Consider the following 23,070-nt stretch of genomic DNA (forward strand, 5'->3'; position numbering starts at 1 on the left):
TGTTGTAGTTCAAATTGATCTCAATGAAGATGTTGTGTTACATCTCAGTCAGAATTAGGGCTATAAAGTTTAAATTAGTTTATTACTTGTAAAGAACATGTTCTATCAAAATAATCTTCTATCTAGACACTTGCAGAATGATTGCTAAAACAAAATTATACCCCCTTTCGGAATCAAAACTTGAAAGAAATATAACATAAACCTAAAGAAATTCTGGTCACTGTATCTTCATAGATCTTCATCACTGCTGTTCTTAGAAGGATAGTCCGCTCCTTGGAAGCTTCTTATCAATTTTCTGGACTCTTTGAGGCGGCCAGAGAATGTGTGTAACCCGTCCACGAATCAATCCCAACGGAATCTGCTAATAAAAAATAATTAAAACTATTAACATTATCAATTTATATTTCAATTAGATCTTTGTTTAAAGGTAAATATGACAGATGAACGAGGCGGGCAATGGGTTATCGAATTTTATAGATAAGTAACGTGCTAAATATGATAGCCATGTTAATGAATCTTTCAATAACGCATTTGACATGTTTGAGCCGTCTTTGTAGTTAAATACTTTCCGTTAGAGAAAAACATAACTCACTTCAATCCATTTATAAGTAAATAGGTCAATTCCCCGCATTTAGTTAGAAAAGAAAATCCGTCCAAAATGATAAGTTAACGTGGAGCCAACATACCGGGCCAAAGGATCTGGAGTCGAAGCTGTCGGTTGGATTGTCTCCTTCAACCCAACAATGGCCTTGAGGAATCTTCACGGCATCATATGAGAAAGGAACACTGATCCAATCGCCTGGCATGCCAGTTATACGTTTTACTTGTTTCTCCTTGTAATTTATCGGGGAGCTGCATAAAGTTACAAACTATTTAATATGTCAAGATTCACAAATATGCATAAAATATGCAACATACTCCACAAAAATCAAGTGCCAATAAAGAAGGCGAAGCTAATAAAATACATTTGACATGGAATTTCGTTAAAACGAAAGCAGAGGCTAGTCATCTCAAATAATGATCAACTAAGGTCATATTTTATCTCAGTGTCCCATGATTCAGGAGCTCGGATGACATTACAAAGTTTACAACGTTCTTTTCTTTTGGAAAGGCCAAACCAAACAAGTCCAAAACTTTATTCTGAAATGTGACATATGCCAGTTCCAAGATTTCTTTTTTTTTTCAATGGACTGTCCCTAAGTCACAAGGCAAAGATGGCATATTTGTGGTGGTGGGTAGGCTCTCCAAATACGCCCAATTTATGAACTTACATTCCTCGAGATACCGAAGGGACCACTGTAGATACCTTAATGAGGGATAGAGAGTAAACTATACGTAGGGCTGTAAACGAGCCAAACGAATACGAACAAGGTCTTGTTCATGTTCGTTTGTTAAAGAAATAATGTGTTCACAAACACTTACCAAACGAGATTTTATGTTTGTGTTTGTTCATTCATTAAGGAAATGAATTTGTTCACGAACGGTTCACGAACACAAATAAAATGGGTAAAGCCTAGAGATTGAGACCGATGTATTCATCAATGTGAATAATGAAAGCCTGTAAACGAATCGAACGAACACGAACAAGGGCATGTTCATGTTTGTTCCTTTAACTTTAAACGAACACGAACACTTAATCGAACAAATATTTATGTTCATGTCCGTTTATATAAAAAATTAGCATTTGTGTTCGTTTATTTAGAATCTAAACGAACATTATTGACAAAGATAAACGAACATATATCAATATATATGAACAAATGTAAATGCGAACACTTAATCGAACAAATATTTATGTTCATGTCCGTTTAGATAAAAAATTATCATTTGTGTTCGTTTGTTTAGAATCTAAACGAACATTATTGACAAAGATAAACGAACATATATCAATATATATGAACAAATGTAAATGAACACAAACAAACATAAACGAACATAAATGAAAACACTTAAATGAACACAAATTAACAAATATAAAACCTTTAAGTAGATGATACACAAATGAACATAAATAAACAGACATAAACGAACATATATAAACGAACATAAACAAATGTTCATGAACATAAATGAACGAACGGAACATGTTTTCATGTTCGTTCGTTTTTTAATTAAATGAGCACAAATTTTTTGTTCATGTTTGTTCGTTTATTAAATAAACGAACTTGCCGCCGAATGGTTCACGAGCAATTTATCGAACGTTAGGTTCGTTTGCAGGCCTAACTATACAGGTGTACAGTGTCAATAAGGACTAGAAAGATCTATTAGGAACTTAGAATGCAGTATTTAGTTACTGTTGTTATTGACTTATTTCAGTTGTACACTTCACTGTACTTAAGCAACTGATCAGTGACTAATAAAAAGCGGCTAATGATTTCTGTTCTCCTACCTATTAGGCTCAAAGCTGGAAATTCAAAAAAATAAGTTGACATACATAAATGAACAAGAAATACCGAGAAAAAAACCTGAATTATACCAGAAAACTACAACATCACCATGTGAGAACTTGTAATCCGCCAAGCAGCGTTTCTCCACCAAGACATGGTCATCTGTAGACGAACCATGAACTCGATAAACAAAGTCAAAACTAGCATAATGAAAGTCAACTAGCACACATCTAACAGTTTATAGTTTACATACCAGTAAATGAGCCCAAAGAAGAGTTGACTGGCGGATTAAATGTCGGTGACATGGATAACCCCTGCACATGGACAACACTAGCAACACGGTCCGATACAGTTAGACCTATTAACCCGAATGTAAATGATGATCTACAAACATTCCAGATAAAACTTGTAGTTCTCATTTTTGTATACAAAATGACAAGTCAAGGTCAAGATGAAGTAAAATCCATCTGCAACAACAAAAACAATGTATCAACTATCAAGCCACAAATCCTAAGGAAGAATCTGATAAATCACATGACGAACATCTTGATTTAGTGTACGGCATTATCACAATCGAAGAAAAATAGTTGTGTTTTCACTCATAGATCTATAATACTGAAGAAGTTGTTACATCCTACACGGACGGACCATGAGTCCCGTCAGGGACGAATGAACCAAAGACCATATCAGATTTATAATAATAAGTACCACTTGGTCGGCTAGAACTAGTGTGGCATGCAAGGCGTGATATACGGGCTACCAAGACCTTATGGTTCGGATAACATAACATAATGGGTCCTACACCTAACAAACTGTGATGGTGACTAGTCCGGAACAAGAGCCATTTCTCCTCATTATCTCCTCGTTCTACACTCTCGCCCACTTAAAAACCCTTTTGTACTAAACTGATTCTCAAGCCGGAGGGTGGTTGGCAATCGATTAATGCGAACCAAAAACACGGAAAATATCTGGCACAACTCGCCAGTTTTCTTAATCAGGAAAATAACTCAAAACTTGATCAAACTCATAATTTAATAAATAAATAAATAAAAGTCCATCTTTATCTACTAAAATAAACTAGAAAATTATCTCCAACTAATAATAATGAGATTGATCCGGTCAACTATATATGCTCCATATAAGCCAATCTGATTTGGTACTAGGTTCAGTACTAATCTTAAGTATAGAGTTTGATTTCAAATACCCACTAAGTATGTATCCTAATAATGTTCTAGTGAGAATTCATCTCGATTATTTATTTATTTAATAAAACACAGGATAAAGATAAACCAAGCGCAGAAAGTTGAAAACATAAACAAGCAGGAAATAAATACATTGCAATTTAACAAAATTAATATCTGTGTGCATTCGTGTACAATATAATAATAATCTAAAGGACAGAAAGAAAGTTGGGAGAAGACGTACTTGCTTTGCTTCCGTGCCGGCACCAAATGGTTTTGTGTTTGGTTTTTCCCAAATCAGATTTTTACTTTTATTTATCTAACTTTTTATTTTTTTTATTTTTATTTTTTATTTTTGAAAAATCATAAAAATAATAAGTTTGATATGGTGTTTATACTGTTTTTTTTTTCTTTTGGACATTCCCGAGTTTACTTAACGAGAGAAAGGAAAGGAAAAGAAAATTTTCATTTCCTTTTTTTTTATTTCATCTCCCTTCTCTTTTTATTTTCCTTTCTTCTCAATTCTTTCCATTTTGGAACGAAAAATTTCCACTCACTTTTCTTTTTTATTTCTCCCTCTTTCTTTTCCTTTCTCTTCATTATTAACACTCAGGAACACAGCAATTAGTCATCAAGATTGTAGGAAGTGTTATATGCACCTCTAAGAGATCCCGGACGAGATGATATAGATGGGAGAGAACTTACACCATTTGCTGATAAATTGTCATATAGTAACCGTCACATGACATGATATCCTCTATGTTCACTTAAACCACGAAACAAGTGAAACCACTGTTTCACATCATGTTACATGTTTGACAAATGATTAATGTACTTATCATGATTGTATTGTGATTGGGGTAAACCACCTTTGATGATGTTAATGATTTTTTCAAGTTAAATTCTTAAACCAGTATGTGTAAGCTATAACTAAAATTAAAAAATAATAATAAACAGGTCATTGATTTTGATCAATCCTTCCAGTTGAGATATAAAAACATGTGAGATCATGAAAGAATAAACCAAAAAGGAAGACCATAATTACAAATGATGAGTTGGTTACATGACATCTTACCTTTCCTATATCATCCAAATAATATACATTTGCACTGTTTAACTTCATACTATATCAAAACATATTCAATTCTGTAAGATCATCCATCGGTATCTCAAGCCCCGCTGAAAAATGGTCTTGTAATTCATCATCATCAAAATTCAGTAACGAGCTCAGATCCTGCGGACCACCTACCCCTAACTCATCAATCGGGTCCAGCTCGTTGAGCGGGTCAGCGTTTTCCCTGGACGTATCTTGACCATGTGACAACATCCGACTTTCCCTAATTAGTGAAGGCTGTACAGGGTGTAGCGTTCTTGTTGATTGGGTCGGTGCTTGACCCGCTTTTTGTTTCGTTGTTGCTTTCATTTTTCTCTCACCCTGGTATGCGCGTTTTCCTGTGGCTCCGCCATAAGCAGTGCCTACGTCATCCAGTAAAAGCTCTTTCTTCTTTCCTCTGTTTGATATCGGTCCGTTTATGCCAAAAGCCTCATCTGATGCATCATTAATATGTTAGCAAACACACGCACATATTGAACAGGCTCAATATTATATATATAGCCAAATTGGTAAGTGAATGAATCTTACCAGATGATATCCTTGAACCTGGGTGGGGATTTTGGAAACCGATATACTTTGTGGGAGGCTCCGACTCATAATCGGGTGGAGCAAAAAGGATATCCTTAAGTGGGGCCACGTTAAAGCAACTTACACCCGACTTCCCGAATTTGCGGCACCTGGAAAGAACTCTCCTTCCGAATGCCAATGCAACATGCTTTGGAATCTTTGGGGTCCCACCTCTAGACGGTCCTTTAGTAGCCTGCAAAATATTCATGTGGATTTAAAAAAGACTATCTGACCCGTATTATAAGTCAATTAAACTAACGGTTAAAACTTACGAGAAGTTTTCTGTAAACTATCTCCACCAATCTATCCATTGCAAGCTGCTCAAGATCTCTGCATAAAAAACCGGACGATGTTTAAGCTTAGAGACATCATTCATTAACGATAAGAGATCTCTGTATAATGTTCATACCGTCCTTCAAAGCCATATCCAACACTTCTACATATTTTCTCCAAGTATGCCTTCTTTTTATAATTCTGTATTAAAAATAGAACAATAGTAAATATTGGTGATCGTTGTGGATAATATATATCATATTATATTAAGTATTTATTGCAATAACCTGCTGTCGAAGTTTTGTCTTCAGTTGGTTGATTTCTTGCTTGATTGCTTCATCCTCCTTGTCATCCAACTTAGGCTGATTTTTCCAACAAAAAGCCAATATTTTTTTAATAATGTGATATATGAGGTAAATTATATATTAAGCAAAACGAGTATGAGCTTACCACTAACTCGGGATATAGACCAATGCTGTGGAGCTCCAAAAGAAGTTTGTCATCCAGACGCATTTGGTCATGCTGATTATTATCAAATGAAGGAATGCCAAAGCCTTCCATGTGCACCACTTGTGGCCTGTTGACCAAATTCTTCGAGATCCCAGCCAACGCCACGTCACCACATGGAGAATCGTTGACAGTAGGGCTTCTAAAATTGTTAGTGGTACATCCGTTGCTAGAAAAAGACAACTTCACAGAATGTGTGCTTTGAAACATGGTCTCTTGTTCAACTTCCATTCTAGCCCTCTTTCTAGGCTCATTGAAATCATCATGGTGAAATGTGTCATAAGCTGGCCCGTCGAAAGTATCTTGAAGTGGTATATTTTCAGTATTTTCTTCTTCAAGTTCGTTGGCGGTATCTTCTATAATGAGTGCTGATAATACTCTTTGGAACAATGGGATGAATTCTTTAGATGTTTTATCTGAATCGAGTCTTCCAGAAAAAGACTCACTTCCTTGATGTTTCACATGCATTTTCCTTTCTGCAGAACCATTTGCGTCATATACAGAGACTTCATGTGTAACACTCATCTGGGAAAGCAAATATATATTTGTAAAAAAAAAAACTTAAATACCCAAAATGACCCTAAAGAACATAACAAGACGTCAGGCAAAAAGAAGTACCGCGACATTATTTGTACGACCATGAAACTGGGGGAAGTTTTCTTGAAAATCAGGTTCTTTTAGCTGCTTCAATAGCATCACGAGTGATTGAAAAGTTAAAAATCAAGAATAGATATTGAATATCTGATGATTAAACAACATTGTCACAAATAGATCCCACCTGTGTGGATAAGTAGGTTTTGTCTTTTGTACTGACAGGAGCAAATATAGGTTCAAACTTTTTCCAAAAAGCGCTTGAGCACGCTAAATCTACACAGAGCAAAAACATAATTGTACCATATGCTAAATTGCATTGCTATTTTACACCAAAACTAAAGAATAGTACAGTAATCGTCTTACAGCTAGCATTACGAGCATGATTTGCAGCTGCCAACAGTTCTTCACGGTCATCATCAGATTTCCCTAAATATCATATAAAAAATGTTACATTTTGTAGAAAGATATAAAATATTTTTCTTTATATCCCTTGGCACCATACCTGTACTCTCAGAAGCACCATTCTGCAAATTACCAAGACGTGAAAACCCCTTGCGGTCCGAGAGCTTTTTCAAAGGCCGTCCCGACTTACTGGAAAAAAAATGCATCATTTCATGAGTAAAACAAAACAGATCAAATAAAAACCGTCATTTCAATAAACAAATTCTAGAACCTTCCATTCTTCTCAGAAGCAGGCTTATTGCTTCTAGCTGCCTTAACCATGGGTGTATTATCCAGCTTATCCCCGGTTACTGAAGCGCTAGCCCTTGCAATTAACGGGCCTCGTCCACCGCGGCCCTGTTTCTTCACACCCTCGCCACTTTCTTCCTTAATCACAGATTTAGCCTTCATTCCAACTGCTAAAGAAGGTCCAACAGTTTGACCACCGACAGATTCTTCACTTCCAGACACCCGGTATGGAGATTGAACCGGTTCTAGTTTAGGTTTTAAGGGTTTGGATACAACAGGACCATTGGTTCCCTCAGAAGCTAACCTAACACTAACATCTGAGTGCGAACAGCTGTCAGATGATAACGGTTTTTCTTCTTGATTTGAAACCGGTGACACCAAATTTGCCCTCCTGGTTCGTGAAATCTTTTGTGGTCTCTGGCCAACCCACTGAGCCATATTAGGAGAAGATGGACCCGTGGGCATAGCTCGTTTCCGATTTATAGCTCCACTAGTTGACGGGATCTTACTGCCACCTGTCACGTTCTCCCAGCTTTCTGGAGTTCCAGATAAGCGAGGTGTACTTGGTGTTGAGCTGGCTGGGACCATGGCACCGTTACGTGAAGTCCTTGTAGCCTTCCCTTTTGTCACTAAACTACCACCGGGTATATAATTATCATCGCGAGTATTTAACCTGCAAATAGAATAAAGTTAAGACAGCATAAATGCATAAATGTTAAACATAGTAACACGTCAGATTAAAAGTAAACACATACTTAATGTTTCCCTTTGTAAGAACTCTTTCCTTGTTTGGTCCACTGGTAATTTCTCTAGTGGGCCCCTCGAGTTCATTTCTGGGAGACAGGCGAGCACGAAAGCCATTAGGTAAAGACGACCCTTCTGACTTGTTATCCGATTTGTGACTACTGGAAGTACCATTAGAAGCTCCTAATCTGCAATAGAATCTTACTAACTATTACGAACCAAATGTATGATGTAACTGCATATGCTTGTTGATAATAAATAGGTTACCTGTAAGGGTGAGTGTCATTCGATTGCAAGACAGGTTCATTAACAACCTTGTTTTGAACAGTTCTTTTTGGTTCTCCATTGTTATCCACAGGTCTAGTAGAAACCGTTCCTACCGAACGTTTTCTTTTCATCTTTTTATCCCATCCTTCCCGGCCCACAGGCAGCCTCTGAATTTTATCTTCTGAAATATCAGATTCACCAGCATTATCCTTGACTGAATCTCGATCTTTAGCCATCACAACAGGCTGCTTTCTTAGACCATTACTCCGTAAGTCCGACTATTTTAAATGTGGAAAAAGGGAAACATATAAACAGGCTTCACAATATGTAAAATTCTAAGTGTGCATAACAAGCTAATGAAGTAACAAAACAATTAATATGATGTTCCAAGTCATATAAGAAGCAAACCCTTGTTTCTGCAACGGAAGTGCGAACACGCTTGTTCAAAAGAACATTTTTGGGACAATCTTCTACTCTTTGATTTACAAGTTCTGCAGGGTTTCTGTAAACTTGAGTTCCAATCTTTGAGTTCGTAGAGCCTGCTTGATCATTAGTCAATGATTCATTTCTCTGTGTTTTCTTTGTGTTTACACCGTCACAATATTTATCCAACTTATGCAAGCGTTCATCCAATTTGCTCGCCCTACCCCTGTTAAAACATTGCATCACGAAATATTACACCTAATGCACATATTTGTAACATACCGAAACAAAAGGTAACAAAGAGTACCTAGCTGTGTTGCAAGTATCCACAACACTCGATCTCAAACGCTTCAGATCCTCTGCAACATTCGGAGACGAAGGCTTCGAGTTCGCGGAAACCGCAGCACCAGAAGACCCATCTTCATTTCCACTTCCAGCAATAATACCCATAACCCGTTTCAACTCACCTGACCGATCACTCTTCCGATCACCCATCTGAATCGGCTCAAGCGACAAACACTGCGACAACGGCGGCAAATTCCCCGCCCCAGACGCTCCCGACACACTACTTCCACTTCGCGTCACAGCAAACCCTGAATTAAACATCCGACTCTCCGTCCCATCTCTACCTTCCCGAAAGCTTCCCGGTCTATCCAAACTCCCCCGTTTCCCATTCGCATACGGTCCCGAAAACCCCGGCTCGGACGAACTGGCGGAAGCCGATTCGAATCTTGCATTGGCAGCCATAACTTAACACACTTCCAACACTCCACTCATACGTAAAGTGTTAAACTTTATGCTGAATAAATATAAAAATCACATTTTTATTAAATAATCTAGATTTATTAGAAACAGATCAAGAAACAAAAAAGTCAGCGTTTTTATCATGTGGGTACTACACATTCCGACCATACAGTAACTAAAGCTACATGGGTATGTCTTAAAACAAGCAAATACAGCAACTACATTTCGTAATTGAACCAAAAAGCACATAATTGAAGAATTGTGTACCCTAGTTGTTGGTGGGACAACAGAGAGCAAAATTGGTGGGTTAATTGTGCAATTGAATTGGGGAAATGGTACCTGAGATAGTGAATTAGACGCCGGAGAGAATATCCGGTGGGCGGCGGTGGTGGATGGTGGTGGTCGTCTCCGATTCCGTCGTGGTTGGTTTCGTCCGCGTTATTTGTTTGTTGTGTTTTGCGTTCAGAAAGAAGTCGGCTGATTGTGAAAAGGCTGGGCCTTTTAGTTTTACGGGTTGTTTACATTGGGCTTCTTTATTATTATTATTTACTATTATTATTATTATTACCGTGTTCGAATCCTGATTCCGACCGGATTTTACAAGAGCATTAAAACATGTCGTGCCTTCAGGTGAGGTGAGTCAACTGGTTTTACCGGGAACGTCAAGCCAAACTCGGATGCCAGCGTGGATCCCGATCATGTCAACATAGTTGGCCTGAGTGGGGTGGTGGGGCGCGACGTGTTCACGCAGTGAGATAACTTAACTGTGAAAATTACCGTTCGAAAATAATAATAATAAAATAATATATATTTTACTCGTATGTTTTCATTACTTTTGATGAAAGTAGGAAGTTTATCAGGGTATATCTGAGTGATAACAAATTGTTACATGAGTTGTCATGTATACGTTATTTTTAAATAACAAAAAAAGTTATATATAATAGTGTGTTGATATGTTAGTATATGTTACTTTTTGTAACATACTAACTGGTAACGTGTTAATGTGTCATTGTTATCAAAATAAGGAACAAGGTGTGAGTCATAACATGTTTAGTGGAAGTTCCCTTAAGAGAAAAAAACACATGTTAGATTAAAGTGGTCAGAAAGTGAAATGTTTTGGGAAATCATATCTTTGTATAATACTATAACAGAATTGCAAAAGCACATTGCCTAATCTTGTGTAAAGTCTTTTAAAATAGATAAGGATTGAATGAGAAATTTCAGAGTAGTTTATATCAATTGTTGTATATGAAAATAAGTTAAACGTGTAGATATGGTAAAAAATAAATTATTATAAAATTCTATGAAAAATTGATGTGCAAGTTTGACAGACAATTCATATTAGACCGTTGTACATCGGTAACTTCACTTTTAGGCTTGAAATTTTTTCATGTAATTCCAACTTTTTACGCGCACACACACCCCATTACCTCGCCTTTGGCAATACTAAAACATAAAATTCTGCTTTAAATTGATCTTAATTATTTTACATGTATTATTCATATCTTGATTATTGAGATATAAAAGAAATTAAAATAATATATATCATCTACCATGATATAGTGAGACTTGTTGAATGTGTTGGAACCTATAATTGAAAGAAGAAACTATAGAAGAAGAATTATCTCAAATCCAAGCTATATGTATATATCGACTTCTTTGATAGGTAATTACAAGTGTTATAATAGTACATAATTAGTCCTTCTATTTTGCTAGGTAACACTTTTGAACCAACTAATATTCTAGTTGTAACAGAATGTCACTACCTTGTAACAACGAGACGAGTTGTAAGGTTATCACTACATATTCTTAATGAGACGTTGTACACCAATGATTTCTGCCACACCAGAGAAACACTTTCAGTGGAACAACTTTTGATTCAAGATTCAAATAGAGGACTTGTAGCGCATTTGTTAACATCCAAACATATAATAACTTATCAAAACACATAATATTTTTTCTCTCTCTAAATAACGAATTGTGCATTCATGTCTAAGCAACACATGACGAAGGATCAACTCATCACTCCTTAGATTTCACACCCTCCAAGTTGGTCTCATATATCATGGCTATCATATTCATATTCCTCACCATGTGTGTTTTTCTCATGCTTTAGGACCTTGCAATTGTGAGAATGATGTCCAACCTCATTTTAAAATGTGACACTCTCCCATAGAAGCATGATATTTTTTTTAATATTTATTTTCTTAGGCCCATATTGACAAATTTATCGTCCCTTTATTCGAAATTTGTCTTTGTTAACCCGAAATGGCTGGTCATATTTGACAAGGGTTGTTTATATTGAACCATGCATTTGCATTCCCTTTTGAGCCAACTTGTTTGTCCTCTTCGCTATAAAGATGAAACATCAACTTTTCAACGGTTGTTTCTTTCGCTTGTGTTTGAAATATTATCAAACACATTATCAGGGCACGCCAAATAAACCAATGATCCCAACCCAAGTGGTTAAGGTGAGGGTATTTTTATAAAGGCCAATAATATTCAGTGGCAGATTTAGAACGTGATTTTAAGGGTAGTAATTTTTTTAACTGTGCCTTAAGAGAATTTTTTTTTACCTGTTCGCGAGTATGAGGGGCCCGGTTACGCGTGTCCCGACGCCTGGTAACACGTTTCGCTTGTACATGCACTCGGTTACGCTTTTCATGCGCTGACACGCCTAGGCCTGGTTTCACATTACACGCATACCGGTGTCGAGTTACCTTTTGGAACATACAGGCGCCCGGTTGCCTGTTTTGCCCGTATTGGCGCTCAATAACGTGTTTATTTAAGTTGGTCCTTTAATTTTAATTAAACAGTAGGCTTTTAATCATTTTGTGCTTTTAATAAACTTTGAAAGGTGGAGTTTTGAGCTTTTAATTTTTTTTGAGGGGTGGCATAATATAATTTCATGGGTAACGTGATACATAAAACGTCAAAAATAAAATAAAATTCCACTTCACCGGAAAGGTTGAGCGCTACCCTTCCCTTCATTCCTTCAAGCTACATCCTACCCTAATAATATTAAAGAAAAGGAAGGCAGCTAGTAAGGCATAAGAAACCAAAAGAGTATAAACAAAATAACAAAATAGAAACCGAAAACAATTATAAAGAAAAATTCGTGAAGTTGAACAAACACCAAGCTTCCCAATCTAAGCTTGCCTTACGCCTTGTGTGCGCCATTCTTATTTCGCCTTGATATCCTCCACCACTTTGTCCACCGAAATTGAGACACTATTAAAAATCTTGTCGTTTCATACCCTTCCAAATTAACCACAACATGACAAGTGGAATTGCTTGTATTATTTGACTTTCCTCCTTGATACTTTTGTATTTATTAGGGAAATCCAAAAGCTCTTTGACCGATTAGTCCCGATGACCCGATGCAACCGGTAATTTTCCCCAATTACTATATAATGAACCAAAATCCATAATGAGGTGCTCAAAGACTTCAGCTTTCATCATGAGGTTTTCTCAACTACAGTAGGTTTCATTCTAAAAGCAAAATAAAAATAATCGGGTAAATTAGTGACCCGTAATTAATCTAACTGACCGATAAACGTAAAAAAGTAGGCATGTGAATCCATAGAACGCCAGGGACGTAATGCACACGGTGACACACACGGCGTAAGGGGTAGGACAACCCGTAAGTGGCACGCGGCTAAGGAATATATTCTGACCCAATAAAGTCGAATCTATTTCTTTGTTCTGTTTTTTATTTTTTTATAGGGCGAGGCGGGAGGTATTATTGTTTCGTTTCAGTCACAAAATCGAATCATTGATTGTTTTATAAACATATAAACTAATCTTTTATTATTGTCTTGGTTCGCTCAATATCTCAGATCTACCTTCAGTTTTAAATTAGATTCATCTTCATTCATCACCAATTCATTCATTTCTGCACATAAGGTATAATTATTCATACCTAAACCCTCACCTATTGTTCTATGCGATTCTCTTATTTAATCGCTAATTCCAGTTTAATGATACGTGTACGGTGAGTTAATTTGAATAATTATTAATATATTACCAACCCTAGCCATCACTTTAATTTTTTATTGTTTTCTTATGTAATCCAGTTTAATTTGCTGTAGTTTGGTTGATTATGTGAATTGATTTATAGTTTTATTATATGCAAGTAATATATGAGTTACAAGCCCTAACTATCAAATTGGAAGAAATAGAAATAGAGAGATAATAATAAACCAGTGTAAATCAGTATGTCACCTTACTGGTAAATAAACATGTGCAGATTACTGGTTTGTTGTGAAACTTTAAACCATAGTTGTCAAAGGGTGAGCCTTGGGTCTAGGCGCTTATAAACCGAGGGCCCGAGATAAGCAAGGCGCATAGTGTAAACGTACGATTTTTGGGGACTTAAGACATGTTTTAGGCTTGTTTAAGGATGGTGTCATGCCATTTTTTGGATGTTTTAGACCAATTTTCCTGAAATTTGTAGAATTTTGCCAAAATTTTTGGCATTTGGTCGGAATCTCACTGGATTCTGACTAAAATCTGGCCGGAATCTCGCTTAAAGGTTGCCAGATAGCCTGGAGGGCAGCAAGGAGCTTTTCTTGCGTTTTGACAGCATAGCTTGAAATTTTGTTATAAACGTGTAATGCCACCTTATGTGTTTTGTCATATTGATGAATATCATTGTTTTCAGCTGTTGAAAATCTATGTGGAAATCTGTGCTTTGGTGGTTATTAAATATAATATGCTTATTACAGATTCATAGAGAATGTTGTTACATGATTTAGTCAAAAGAAAGTATTGCCTCACAATGTTATGCGATTATAGTGTTGTATCTATTTGGTTATCTGATTTCATTTTTTATGAGTTGATTTTTTTTTGTTCCTTCATTTTTTAATAAGTCGCAGGTTGTAAAATCTAAAGAGTGCTATAAGAAATGGGTTATATAGGTGTTCATGGAATTAATGCACTGCATAAATACAAATACAGTGGAGTTGATCACTCTTATGTTGCAAAATATGTCTTGCAACCTTTTTGGACTAAATTTGTTACTTTCTTCCCTCTTTGGATGCCGTAAGTAGCACTCTGTTTTTATTTGTTTGATTTCATATGTTATTAGATGTTAGTTTTTATATAATCACTTAACCGATTTATATCTTTTTTTTGCATATCATGGACACTTCAGGCCTAATATGGTAAGCATGCATTTCAACCATATTATGTTGCCTCGATACATAAATTAAAAAAATTCACTTTCGTTTCATTTGCTTAGCAGTTAGCACTTGTTTTTCTTTTCAGATTACCCTCATGGGATTCATGATGTTGCTGGGCTCTGCAGTTCTTGGCTATGTGAGTCTATGCATTTGTTTTTTTTAATTTTATGTCTTACACATTTTCATCCGTATTATATTGACATAGTTGTTGAGCTATTTCTAATTTTCTATACTTTATTTCACTTCGTTGTGAAAATTCCTGATGTTGGCTTTTTTTTTTTTTATCTTCCCTTTCTATTATGGCATTAAAAAGCATGCTTTTGAAGTATTCTTATGGCAGAATATATTCTAATATAGTGTGTGCAAAAAGCAATGACCTTCTTTTAAGTATTTATGGACGATTAAAAAGTGTCTATTAAGAGTTAAGTTTTCTTTTGCTGCATTTTAGACTTATTTTTATATGTTTGGACAACTTTTTTAGATATATTCGCCTCATTTGGATTCTCCACCACCAAGATGGGTTCATTTTGCTCATGGACTACTACTTTTCTTGTACCAGGTTTGTTTTCACCTTAGTGGCTTAGTGAAAACAAATTATGTATTTATACTATGTATTTATACCGTCTTTATATTATTTTTCTAAAAGTTTGGTTTATCATTGATTTGCTTCCAACTTCTTGATGTATATACTAGACCTTTGATGCTGTTGATGGAAAACAAGCAAGAAGGACAAGTTCTTCTAGTCCACTAGGAGAACTTTTTGATCATGGTGAGTTATAAAACTCCTTTATACCCTTTTTCTTTGACTTTTTTCTATTTTGATCATTTTTATGTGCTAAAATATGTAAATTGATGCCCTTTTTTGATTATGCAGGTTGCGATGCACTTGCATGTTCTGTAAGTCATCTTTCATAGTTTCATGCTTAATTATAGATGTTGCTCCCATTGGTATTTTTATTTTAGTTTTTATTATATTATAATTGCTTTATTTAGTTGGAGGCTTTGGCTTTTGGGAGCACTGCTATGTGTGGAAGAAATACATTTTGGTTCTGGGTGATTTCGGCTGTTCCATTTTATTGTGCAACCTGGGAACAGTAAGTAGTCTAAACAATCCTCTTTTCTAGTTTTTTAACAAATTTTCAAATGATTTTTGCACAAGTCTATGGAAAAGACATCATTGTTTCAACAACCTGTTGATTTTTTTTGCATGTTGCAGCTATTTCACCAACACCCTAATCCTTCCAGCTGTAAATGGACCCACAGAGGGTCTGATGCTGATATATATGGCACATTTCTTTACAGCTATAGTTGGTATGTCACTTCTAGAAATTCAAACATATGTTATATGTTCCTTGTAACTAAATAACTTGATCAAATGATGCTGGTTATACTTTCAGGTGCAGAGTGGTGGGCCCAGGGTTTTGGGAAATCTATTCCTCTCCTGAGTTGGGTTCCATTTATAAATGGTAAGATATCCGGTGTTTAGTGTATTATGCGTGAAGTATTTGTTTTGTTGAATTTTGATTTGATATTTTGATGTATTGTTGTATTCAGGAATTCCTACTTCGGATGTTGTTTTGTTACTTATGGTATTGTTTGCTGTTATACCTACCGTCACATTCAAGTAAGTAAATTTCTTCATTTCATCGAACATGCTTTTCAAGCAGATATATCTTTACTATAAGTATTGGTAGTTGTTTTAGAAGCGCTAAATAGTTATGAATTAACTTGTCTTTTTATTTTTTTTTGTCACAGTGTGCAGAATGTTTATAAGGTTGTGCAATCAAGTAAAGGAAGTATGCTAAATGCATTGGCTATGGTAATAAATATTCTCTCGTGCATTTTGTTTTTTTTTTAAATCCTTGGCGGCTTACTGGTTTTATTTTTATTTCATGTCAGCTTGTCCCATTTTGCGTGCTATTGGGAGTAATTATTTCATGGTGTGTACCTTTTCTCTCTTTGTATTATCATGAACGGTATATAAGACATTTGAGCTGCAGTTAAAACCCTTAAGATTTTTTGTGTTTTAGGGATTATATGTCTCCATCTGATTTAATTGGAAACTACCCACACATGGTTGTGATGGGAACTGGACTGGCATTTGGATTCCTTGTGGTAAGATTATAGTTACATTACATCTCTTACATTTTCTACGTTTTAGTTTATTTTTCGTGTCTACAAATTTACCAAAATGACCTCATTTGAATTCATGAACGCCCATATTAATATGAAGATCTTGTTTTTACAGGGAAGGATGATATTGGCTCACTTGTGTGACGAACCCAAGGGATTGAAAACCGGAATGTCTACTGTAAGTTTTATTCTAACACCTTTAAATACTCCATTTTGTTTTGTAACCATTGATTAAGTTAATATTTTGTGTTGTTTTAAATGCAGTCACTGCTTTATCTTCCACTCGCAATTGCAAATACGCTTACAGCCAGGTTAAATGATGGGTATGTAGTCACATAATTTCTGTCTTTCTTGTAAAAGGTCAGAAAAACCCCTCTTTAGTTTGTATCTAACGTTTAAATTTTTCGCAGAGTTCCCTTAATTGATGAGAAGTGGGTGCTTCTCGGTTTTTGTTTATACACAGGTATGGTGTTCATCATTATGATTTGAAGTGAATTGCTTTGAAACAATTTTACATGCATAGTGGAAATTAATTCTTGCACTTTTTTGGTTATTGCAGCTACACTGTATCTGCACTTTGCCACATCAGTCATTCACGAAATAACGACAGCTCTCGGAATCTATTGTTTCAGGTAACAAAAAACGCCATTACTTACTTTTTTTTATATGATCTATGTGTTGACCTTTTCGGCCTCTAATCGTGTTGAAAAAATTATCAGAATCACAAAGAAAGAGGCTTGAGACGTATTCGAGTTCGATACCATGTCGTCTCTTACAAAGGTAGTGGAGTGTTTAGATGCAAGTGTTTTACTTCTTTCAACCTATCCAGGAATTTTGTTCATGTCATGTTATCTTAGTTGGATAGATTCAGATCTTTTTGGTTGAGTTTGTTTTTTTATATGGGTGCAAAAGCCCTTAGTTTTGATTGTTATTTTGATTTAGATAGATATTACAAATTACTAGATGCATAATGTAATAATTTTAAGCTTAATTATGTTTTGATAAATTGTTATAATTATATATAATTAAATGTAAAGAGCTTATGGAAATTAACATTGAGAACCCTAAATCTCTATTTACTATACGAACACAAGCGGTCGTTTGATTTGCAGAATATTTTTGATGGAATTGGAATTTGAAGGGATTAGAATGAACTCCTATCAAGTGTTTGATTGGGAAAATGTAATGGAATCCTTTCACTTATATTGTTTGTTTTGCAAACCTCTCAAAGTAATTAGAATGTAAAAGGCTACTAAATGACATAATTATCCTTTTATTGCGTTTTTGTTACCATAATCTCAAATTTAATAATAAACACTTGTAAACCAAACATTGATTTCTAAGAAAATTAGTTCCGATTTTGTTTCATTTCCTAAAGATTTGGTGAATCAAATAAGCCCCCTAAGAATTATCGTTACATATTCACATGAAAGTTACATTTGATTTATATACGTGCTAGTTTTTATAACTATGTTTTTACGATAAAACAACTATTAATATATATTTGTATATTCCAAAATAGGGTTTGGAGCAAATATAAATGAAATTAACGTGCTAAACGTGATAATCAAGTAGAGTAATTATATATACAAGTAAGTAATTATGTAATTACTCTACTTATATACTACTTAATTCTCACGTTTAGCACGTTAATTTCATTTGTATGCTACTTAATTCTCTAACTCTTATGCTACTTAATTCTCTAACTCTTAACAGGCCATCTTAACAAAGTTCACTCAATTCATATATCAAACAGAAGAGGATACTTAATAGCTAATAACCTTACTTCGTTCCAAAATATCAAAACTTCATTTAGTCGTCTCCCTAGCCATACCCGTTACACGACATGAATGCCAACTCCTATACAACTATTATTATGCTACATATTTCATCTTGACAATTGACATAATATAAGGTGATTGTTTAAATAAAACGACAAACTTAATTACACGTCTTCGCTGTAAGTCAATTGACATGATTAAGTAGTTTTCTAAAAAAGTTATCTTGACCATTCATTTAAGATGAAAGAGTGAAACTAAAAGCATCAGCGGACCTACACTTTTGGTGTAGGTGTCGGCCGACCCTTGTAATTTAAAAAAAAACGTGAATTAACTAGTCAAGAATATGACATCTAGTTAAAGATGCTAAACTAGCATTGCGTTTGCTAGTATCATCAAACAATGACAATAATCTTGGAGCGAATACAAGATAGATCGAAAAGAAAACATAATGCTATCAAATTTTGTCGTAGACACTTGATACTTAAAAGACTAACGATCAAAATTGATAAACGAATCAAGATCGCAACTTATATAGTCATTTTCTAAACAATATATGTAATCTATAGATTCGTACAAACTTGAAGATAACAAATCAAAATCTTGGAGAGAAATGAAGCAACTTTGTAACATATCAAATCTTTTTCTTAATTTTCAAACAAAATATTTGTAAAATCTTAAGGAGACAAAAGAACCGTCATGATTCACGTGGGCAACATTATCTTATTACTTCACTTCTAATACAAGTCTCCTATGATCTTTCACTTGTACACCATCTTCCACACTTAAAAAGCCATAACAACCACTCATCATTCATCTCCAATTATTACTTTCATTATGTACAACAACAATATATAAAATGACACACATGTATTGAACAACATACATTAGCATATACTTAAATCACAAGATAACGTGTATTTGACATCTCCAAGCATGGGTGAACCAAATGCATATTTTCTTAAGACACGTTAGATACAAAACCAATTTTAATAAAAAAAAATTTGTCGAAACCATATAAACAGTTATTCGAATAGACAAGCGTGTCTTACGTAATGTAAAGTAATAACAAGAAGTGTGTATGCATCACATTATATTTCATAATACCTTTGAAATAAAGGTTTAATGTTGCATGATTGAACCTCATTAGCAATCATACTCATTACTCAAAGCCCATTAATTTACCTATAAATTTTCAATCTTCATACCCATTCCCCACCATACCCCATAGCTATAACCATGTTTCCCAATATGACATTTATATTAGTTATGTTCATCTTCCATTTCACCATCCTAATCCACCACCCTTCACCGGTTTTCGCCTCCGACCCTGATCCAATTCAAGACTATTGTCTACCCTCTCCCCACACCCACCAATGCAAAAACTCTTCATCACTCACAGTTGACGATTTCGTGTTTTCTGGCATTAAACACCCCGGAAAATTCACTAACAAATTCTCTGGCGTCCCAGTGTCCGCCACTGCATTCCCAGCGCTTAACACGCTGGGAATGTCGCTTGTTAGAGCCGACTTTGAGGTGGGTGGGATCAACGTCCCACATTATCACCCTAGAGCCACCGAAGTGGCGCATGTGCTTGAAGGAAAGGTTTATTCGGGTTTCGTTGACACGCAAAATAAAGTATTCGCAAAAGTAATCGAAAAGGGTGAAGTTATGGTTTTCCCGCGTGGAGTGTTGCATTTTCAAATGAACGTTGGGGATGCACGGGCAACCGTTATTGGGAGCTTTGATAGCCAGAATCCGGGCTCGGTGAAGCTTCCCGTGGCGTTATTCGGGTCTGGTATCAAGGATGAGTTGTTGGAGAAGGCTTTTGGATTGAAAAGTAAAGATGTTTCAAAGTTGAAGAAGAGATTTGGAAGTGAAAATGAAGACTAGGTATGAGTTAATGTGACAATGTATCCTATGTATTCTTTATATTGTTTTCTTATAGAATGAACACTTATTCATGTTTTTTTATCAATAAAAGTTTTGTTAAGAAACACTTGTTCGATCTTTTTCTACCTTGTAGATTTTTAATTATGAATCTTTCTTTGCAAAAAAAACTTTTAGTGATTAAATCAGTTTTTGTTGTTGAATATGTTTTCTTAGAGGACTAACTCAAAAATTTATGTGGGCCCAAGTGTTGAAGACCGGGCCATGATGTTTCTGGATACTCAAGATTGCGCTTCCAGGGTGATGCACAAAAATGAACTTAACTTGGGCTACGCGCCTCCGTTTCGTGCGTGCTACTGGTCAAAACGACCGTTGGGACGTGGGCGGGTTATCCCGTTTATTTTTCTGAAATAAGGCTTCTAGATACACTTTTGGGTCACTTTTATATTTTTCGTCTACTTTTTGTGTTTTCTTTTGGGCTGTTGTTTGGCCTATGATTTTTTATGTCGGCCCAAGCTCATTTTGGATTCTCTATTAATATGTTATGAATGTCTTGTGACTGATCATTGATCAGAATTGAATAAAAAAAACTTTGGCTTTTCAAATTCTTGATTTTTGGGTCGGATTTGGGGTTTGGAGAAGGATCATCACGGGTATTCGTAGAATCAACGTGATTAGCCTTCGTTCTCTATTAGGCCCCGCCGTGTAGCTTAATTGGTTAAGGGGGCGTAAGGCTTGGAACAATAACCTAGAAGTCGTGGGTTCGAAACCGATCTTAAGCGCCTATCGCCTTGCCGTTGAGTGAGGTTGATTTACCTCTCACGTGATGGGCCTGAAACGGTCTGGCGTGGACCAATTTGCGTGTCCAAACAACACGTTTTGAAACAATATGACCAATTGGCACAACATCCAACATCTTATGACCAACAACTCACAATCTTATTGATAGTTTAAATAGGTAGTCAAATAATGTAATGAGTTATCATATTTGTTTAAATGCTTTGGATTTCTAATGGTTTTTTCGTTTTGAAGAATTTTTATGAATTATTAATATTTTTTAAACTTTTGGGTTTTATGGTGTTTTTTTTATCTCATTCATGTGATCTAATTTCTTCACCGTAGGCCCGTAGCCCATCCTAATTACCGGTTTAATTAGACACGTTTACGGTCGCTAATTTATTTTATGACAAGTACCACTATAAGAAATCTTACCTTACAGTGTGAAAATCAAAGGTACACTCGACTAGATAAACAAGGCAAATAAACCAAACCTAGACGGACTCCTTACAGAGAATTAAATATAGCAATTCATCAACCAAAACCTATCACATAATCTATCACCTTATAGCTATTTAGATAGCAGCACACTTAGGTCTACTTGATTTATGTCACACCCCTACCAAAGGCGGCGGAACATGCCGAGGTGCAACGGATTGCCAATGAACACATGACACTATTTAAAGTGACAATATTTAAACAACTCGTTTAATTTCATAACAACATAAAGTCACATAACAATATTCATACGATAATCATAACAAAATATAGCAAATAATATATTGTTCATTTTGCTAATATCCTAAAGGTCTTGATAGCGTTTCTCCACGATCTCGAGTCAACCAAAAGTCAAATCTGTAACATTGCATAAAATAAAGTTTATCAACACAAAGGTTGGTGAGCAATTCATAGTTTTGAACAATTATGTATACAATAGGAGGGTGGGGTTAGAATAAGAAGTGAGTTATTTGTAAATGTGAGAGGTAATATCGGGCGTTGGATGTGATCATCTGATGGTGGATATTGTTAGTGTGTTTTTTGTTCGGTGTGTTTTATTTTGTTAGTTCGGTGTGTTTTTTGTTCGGTGTGTTTTATTTTTTTAAGGGTAAAAACCACTTCTTACACTCCTTAGGATAGTTTTACTTCTTATTTTAACCTTGCTCTACAATAGGAAATGCCACAACTTGTTTACAAAACGATAAATAATAGCAACAATTAGGATAAATGAAATTGTTAATAAGAATACATTAGCGACACCTTGCTATAAGAGAATACCAAATAGTCTAGGATTTTGTATGAAATTGTTAGTAAGAATACATTAACGACACCTTGCTATAAGAGAATACCAAATAGCTTAGGATTTATGAATCAACCCTCCAAAATTGGTAAACACATTAGCATATAAGCATGTAAGCATAGAACACCAAATCGAGCATTTATTTAAGTAAAGAATACAATAAAGTTTGTGGTTTAAGACTCAATTATAAAACATTTAGTTTGAATAAGATATGCAATATCACCCCCAAAACGAAAGATGGAAAAACGGGGAATGAAAGTACTCACATTCAAGTATAAAACTTGATCGGTAAAAGACGGGAAATCGGAAGGACGAAATTTAACGAGCAAAGCCTAAATAAAAAGGAAAAGCCTTGAATTAGAAAGGTTGTTCTAGGAAAACTTTAAAATACAAGATAAGATGTATATACAATTAAAGTTTAAGGTTTAAAATGTAACTATTTAAGAAATTTATAGAATTAGTCCTTTAAAATATAAGTTTGCTCGGAACCGGGTTAAAGTATCTAGCCTTAATATTTACTC

The 23,070-nt window shown here is 35.3% G+C and overlaps 3 protein-coding genes and 1 pseudogene across 4 annotated transcripts; 2 read left to right on the top strand and 2 right to left on the bottom strand.

The window, feature by feature from the left end:
- Window positions 1-253: 253 nt before the first annotated feature.
- Window positions 254-3,862, bottom strand: LOC143618399 (uncharacterized). The gene is made up of 5 exons (XM_077090631.1): window positions 3,813-3,862; window positions 2,641-2,854; window positions 2,477-2,549; window positions 687-852; window positions 254-358 (listed from the first exon to the last, which is right to left on the bottom strand). Exons 2-5 carry the CDS (start codon window positions 2,804-2,806, stop codon window positions 254-256), a joined length of 510 nt encoding a protein of 169 aa, XP_076946746.1. The 5' UTR covers window positions 2,807-2,854; window positions 3,813-3,862.
- A 668-nt stretch (window positions 3,863-4,530) lies between these two features.
- LOC143618763 (uncharacterized) lies at window positions 4,531-10,001 on the bottom strand. 2 transcript variants are annotated; one of them, XM_077090860.1, is made up of 16 exons: window positions 9,831-10,001; window positions 9,055-9,546; window positions 8,733-8,973; window positions 8,325-8,602; window positions 8,069-8,245; window positions 7,297-7,986; window positions 7,126-7,214; window positions 6,987-7,049; window positions 6,808-6,896; window positions 6,648-6,710; window positions 5,973-6,554; window positions 5,810-5,884; window positions 5,659-5,723; window positions 5,522-5,579; window positions 5,211-5,442; window positions 4,531-5,116 (listed from the first exon to the last, which is right to left on the bottom strand). In XM_077090860.1, exons 2-16 carry the CDS (start codon window positions 9,492-9,494, stop codon window positions 4,698-4,700), a joined length of 3,561 nt encoding a protein of 1,186 aa, XP_076946975.1. In that variant the 5' UTR covers window positions 9,495-9,546; window positions 9,831-10,001; the 3' UTR covers window positions 4,531-4,697. The 2 variants fall into 2 exon arrangements, with proteins under 2 accessions (XP_076946975.1, XP_076946974.1); XM_077090859.1 differs by having other exon boundaries at window positions 6,648-6,713.
- A 4,336-nt stretch (window positions 10,002-14,337) lies between these two features.
- Window positions 14,338-17,684, top strand: LOC143618764 (choline/ethanolaminephosphotransferase 1-like). Its single transcript, XM_077090861.1, has 18 exons — window positions 14,338-14,534; window positions 14,647-14,656; window positions 14,760-14,810; window positions 15,156-15,233; window positions 15,368-15,443; window positions 15,549-15,571; window positions 15,668-15,768; window positions 15,891-15,985; window positions 16,072-16,140; window positions 16,229-16,298; window positions 16,430-16,493; window positions 16,574-16,614; window positions 16,705-16,789; window positions 16,923-16,985; window positions 17,072-17,130; window positions 17,218-17,270; window positions 17,367-17,439; window positions 17,527-17,684. The coding sequence occupies exons 1-18, from the start codon at window positions 14,398-14,400 to the stop codon at window positions 17,546-17,548; spliced, it is 1,170 nt and encodes a 389-aa protein (XP_076946976.1). The 5' UTR covers window positions 14,338-14,397; the 3' UTR covers window positions 17,549-17,684.
- A 1,844-nt stretch (window positions 17,685-19,528) lies between these two features.
- LOC143618765 (germin-like protein subfamily 3 member 2 pseudogene) lies at window positions 19,529-20,614 on the top strand (annotated as a pseudogene).
- Window positions 20,615-23,070: the final 2,456 nt, after the last annotated feature.

This window comes from Bidens hawaiensis, unplaced genomic scaffold, assembly GCF_021521415.1.
Source record: "Bidens hawaiensis isolate Kalapana, Puna unplaced genomic scaffold, B.hawaiensis_p1.1 tig00002338_1, whole genome shotgun sequence".
In the NCBI taxonomy this organism is placed as follows: Eukaryota; Viridiplantae; Streptophyta; class Magnoliopsida; order Asterales; family Asteraceae; genus Bidens; species Bidens hawaiensis.

Coding starts and splice junctions, on each gene's coding strand:
- LOC143618763 (XM_077090859.1), bottom strand. CDS start 9,494: ATGGCTGCCAATGCAAGATTCGAATCGGCTTCCGCCAGTTCGTCCGAG. Junction 8,603..8,732: donor CTTCCGTTGCAGAAACAAGG/GTTTGCTTCTTA, acceptor CATTTAAAATAG/TCGGACTTACGGAGTAATGG. Junction 7,050..7,125: donor TGGTGCTTCTGAGAGTACAG/GTATGGTGCCAA, acceptor TATGATATTTAG/GGAAATCTGATGATGACCGT.
- LOC143618764 (XM_077090861.1), top strand. CDS start 14,398: ATGGGTTATATAGGTGTTCATGGAATTAATGCACTGCATAAATACAAA. Junction 15,986..16,071: donor TTTCTTTACAGCTATAGTTG/GTATGTCACTTC, acceptor TTATACTTTCAG/GTGCAGAGTGGTGGGCCCAG. Junction 16,299..16,429: donor ATACCTACCGTCACATTCAA/GTAAGTAAATTT, acceptor TTTTTGTCACAG/TGTGCAGAATGTTTATAAGG.
- LOC143618399 (XM_077090631.1), bottom strand. CDS start 2,806: ATGAGAACTACAAGTTTTATCTGGAATGTTTGTAGATCATCATTTACA. Junction 2,550..2,640: donor TTCTTTGGGCTCATTTACTG/GTATGTAAACTA, acceptor GTTCGTCTACAG/ATGACCATGTCTTGGTGGAG. Junction 359..686: donor ACTCCAGATCCTTTGGCCCG/GTATGTTGGCTC, acceptor TTTTATTAGCAG/ATTCCGTTGGGATTGATTCG.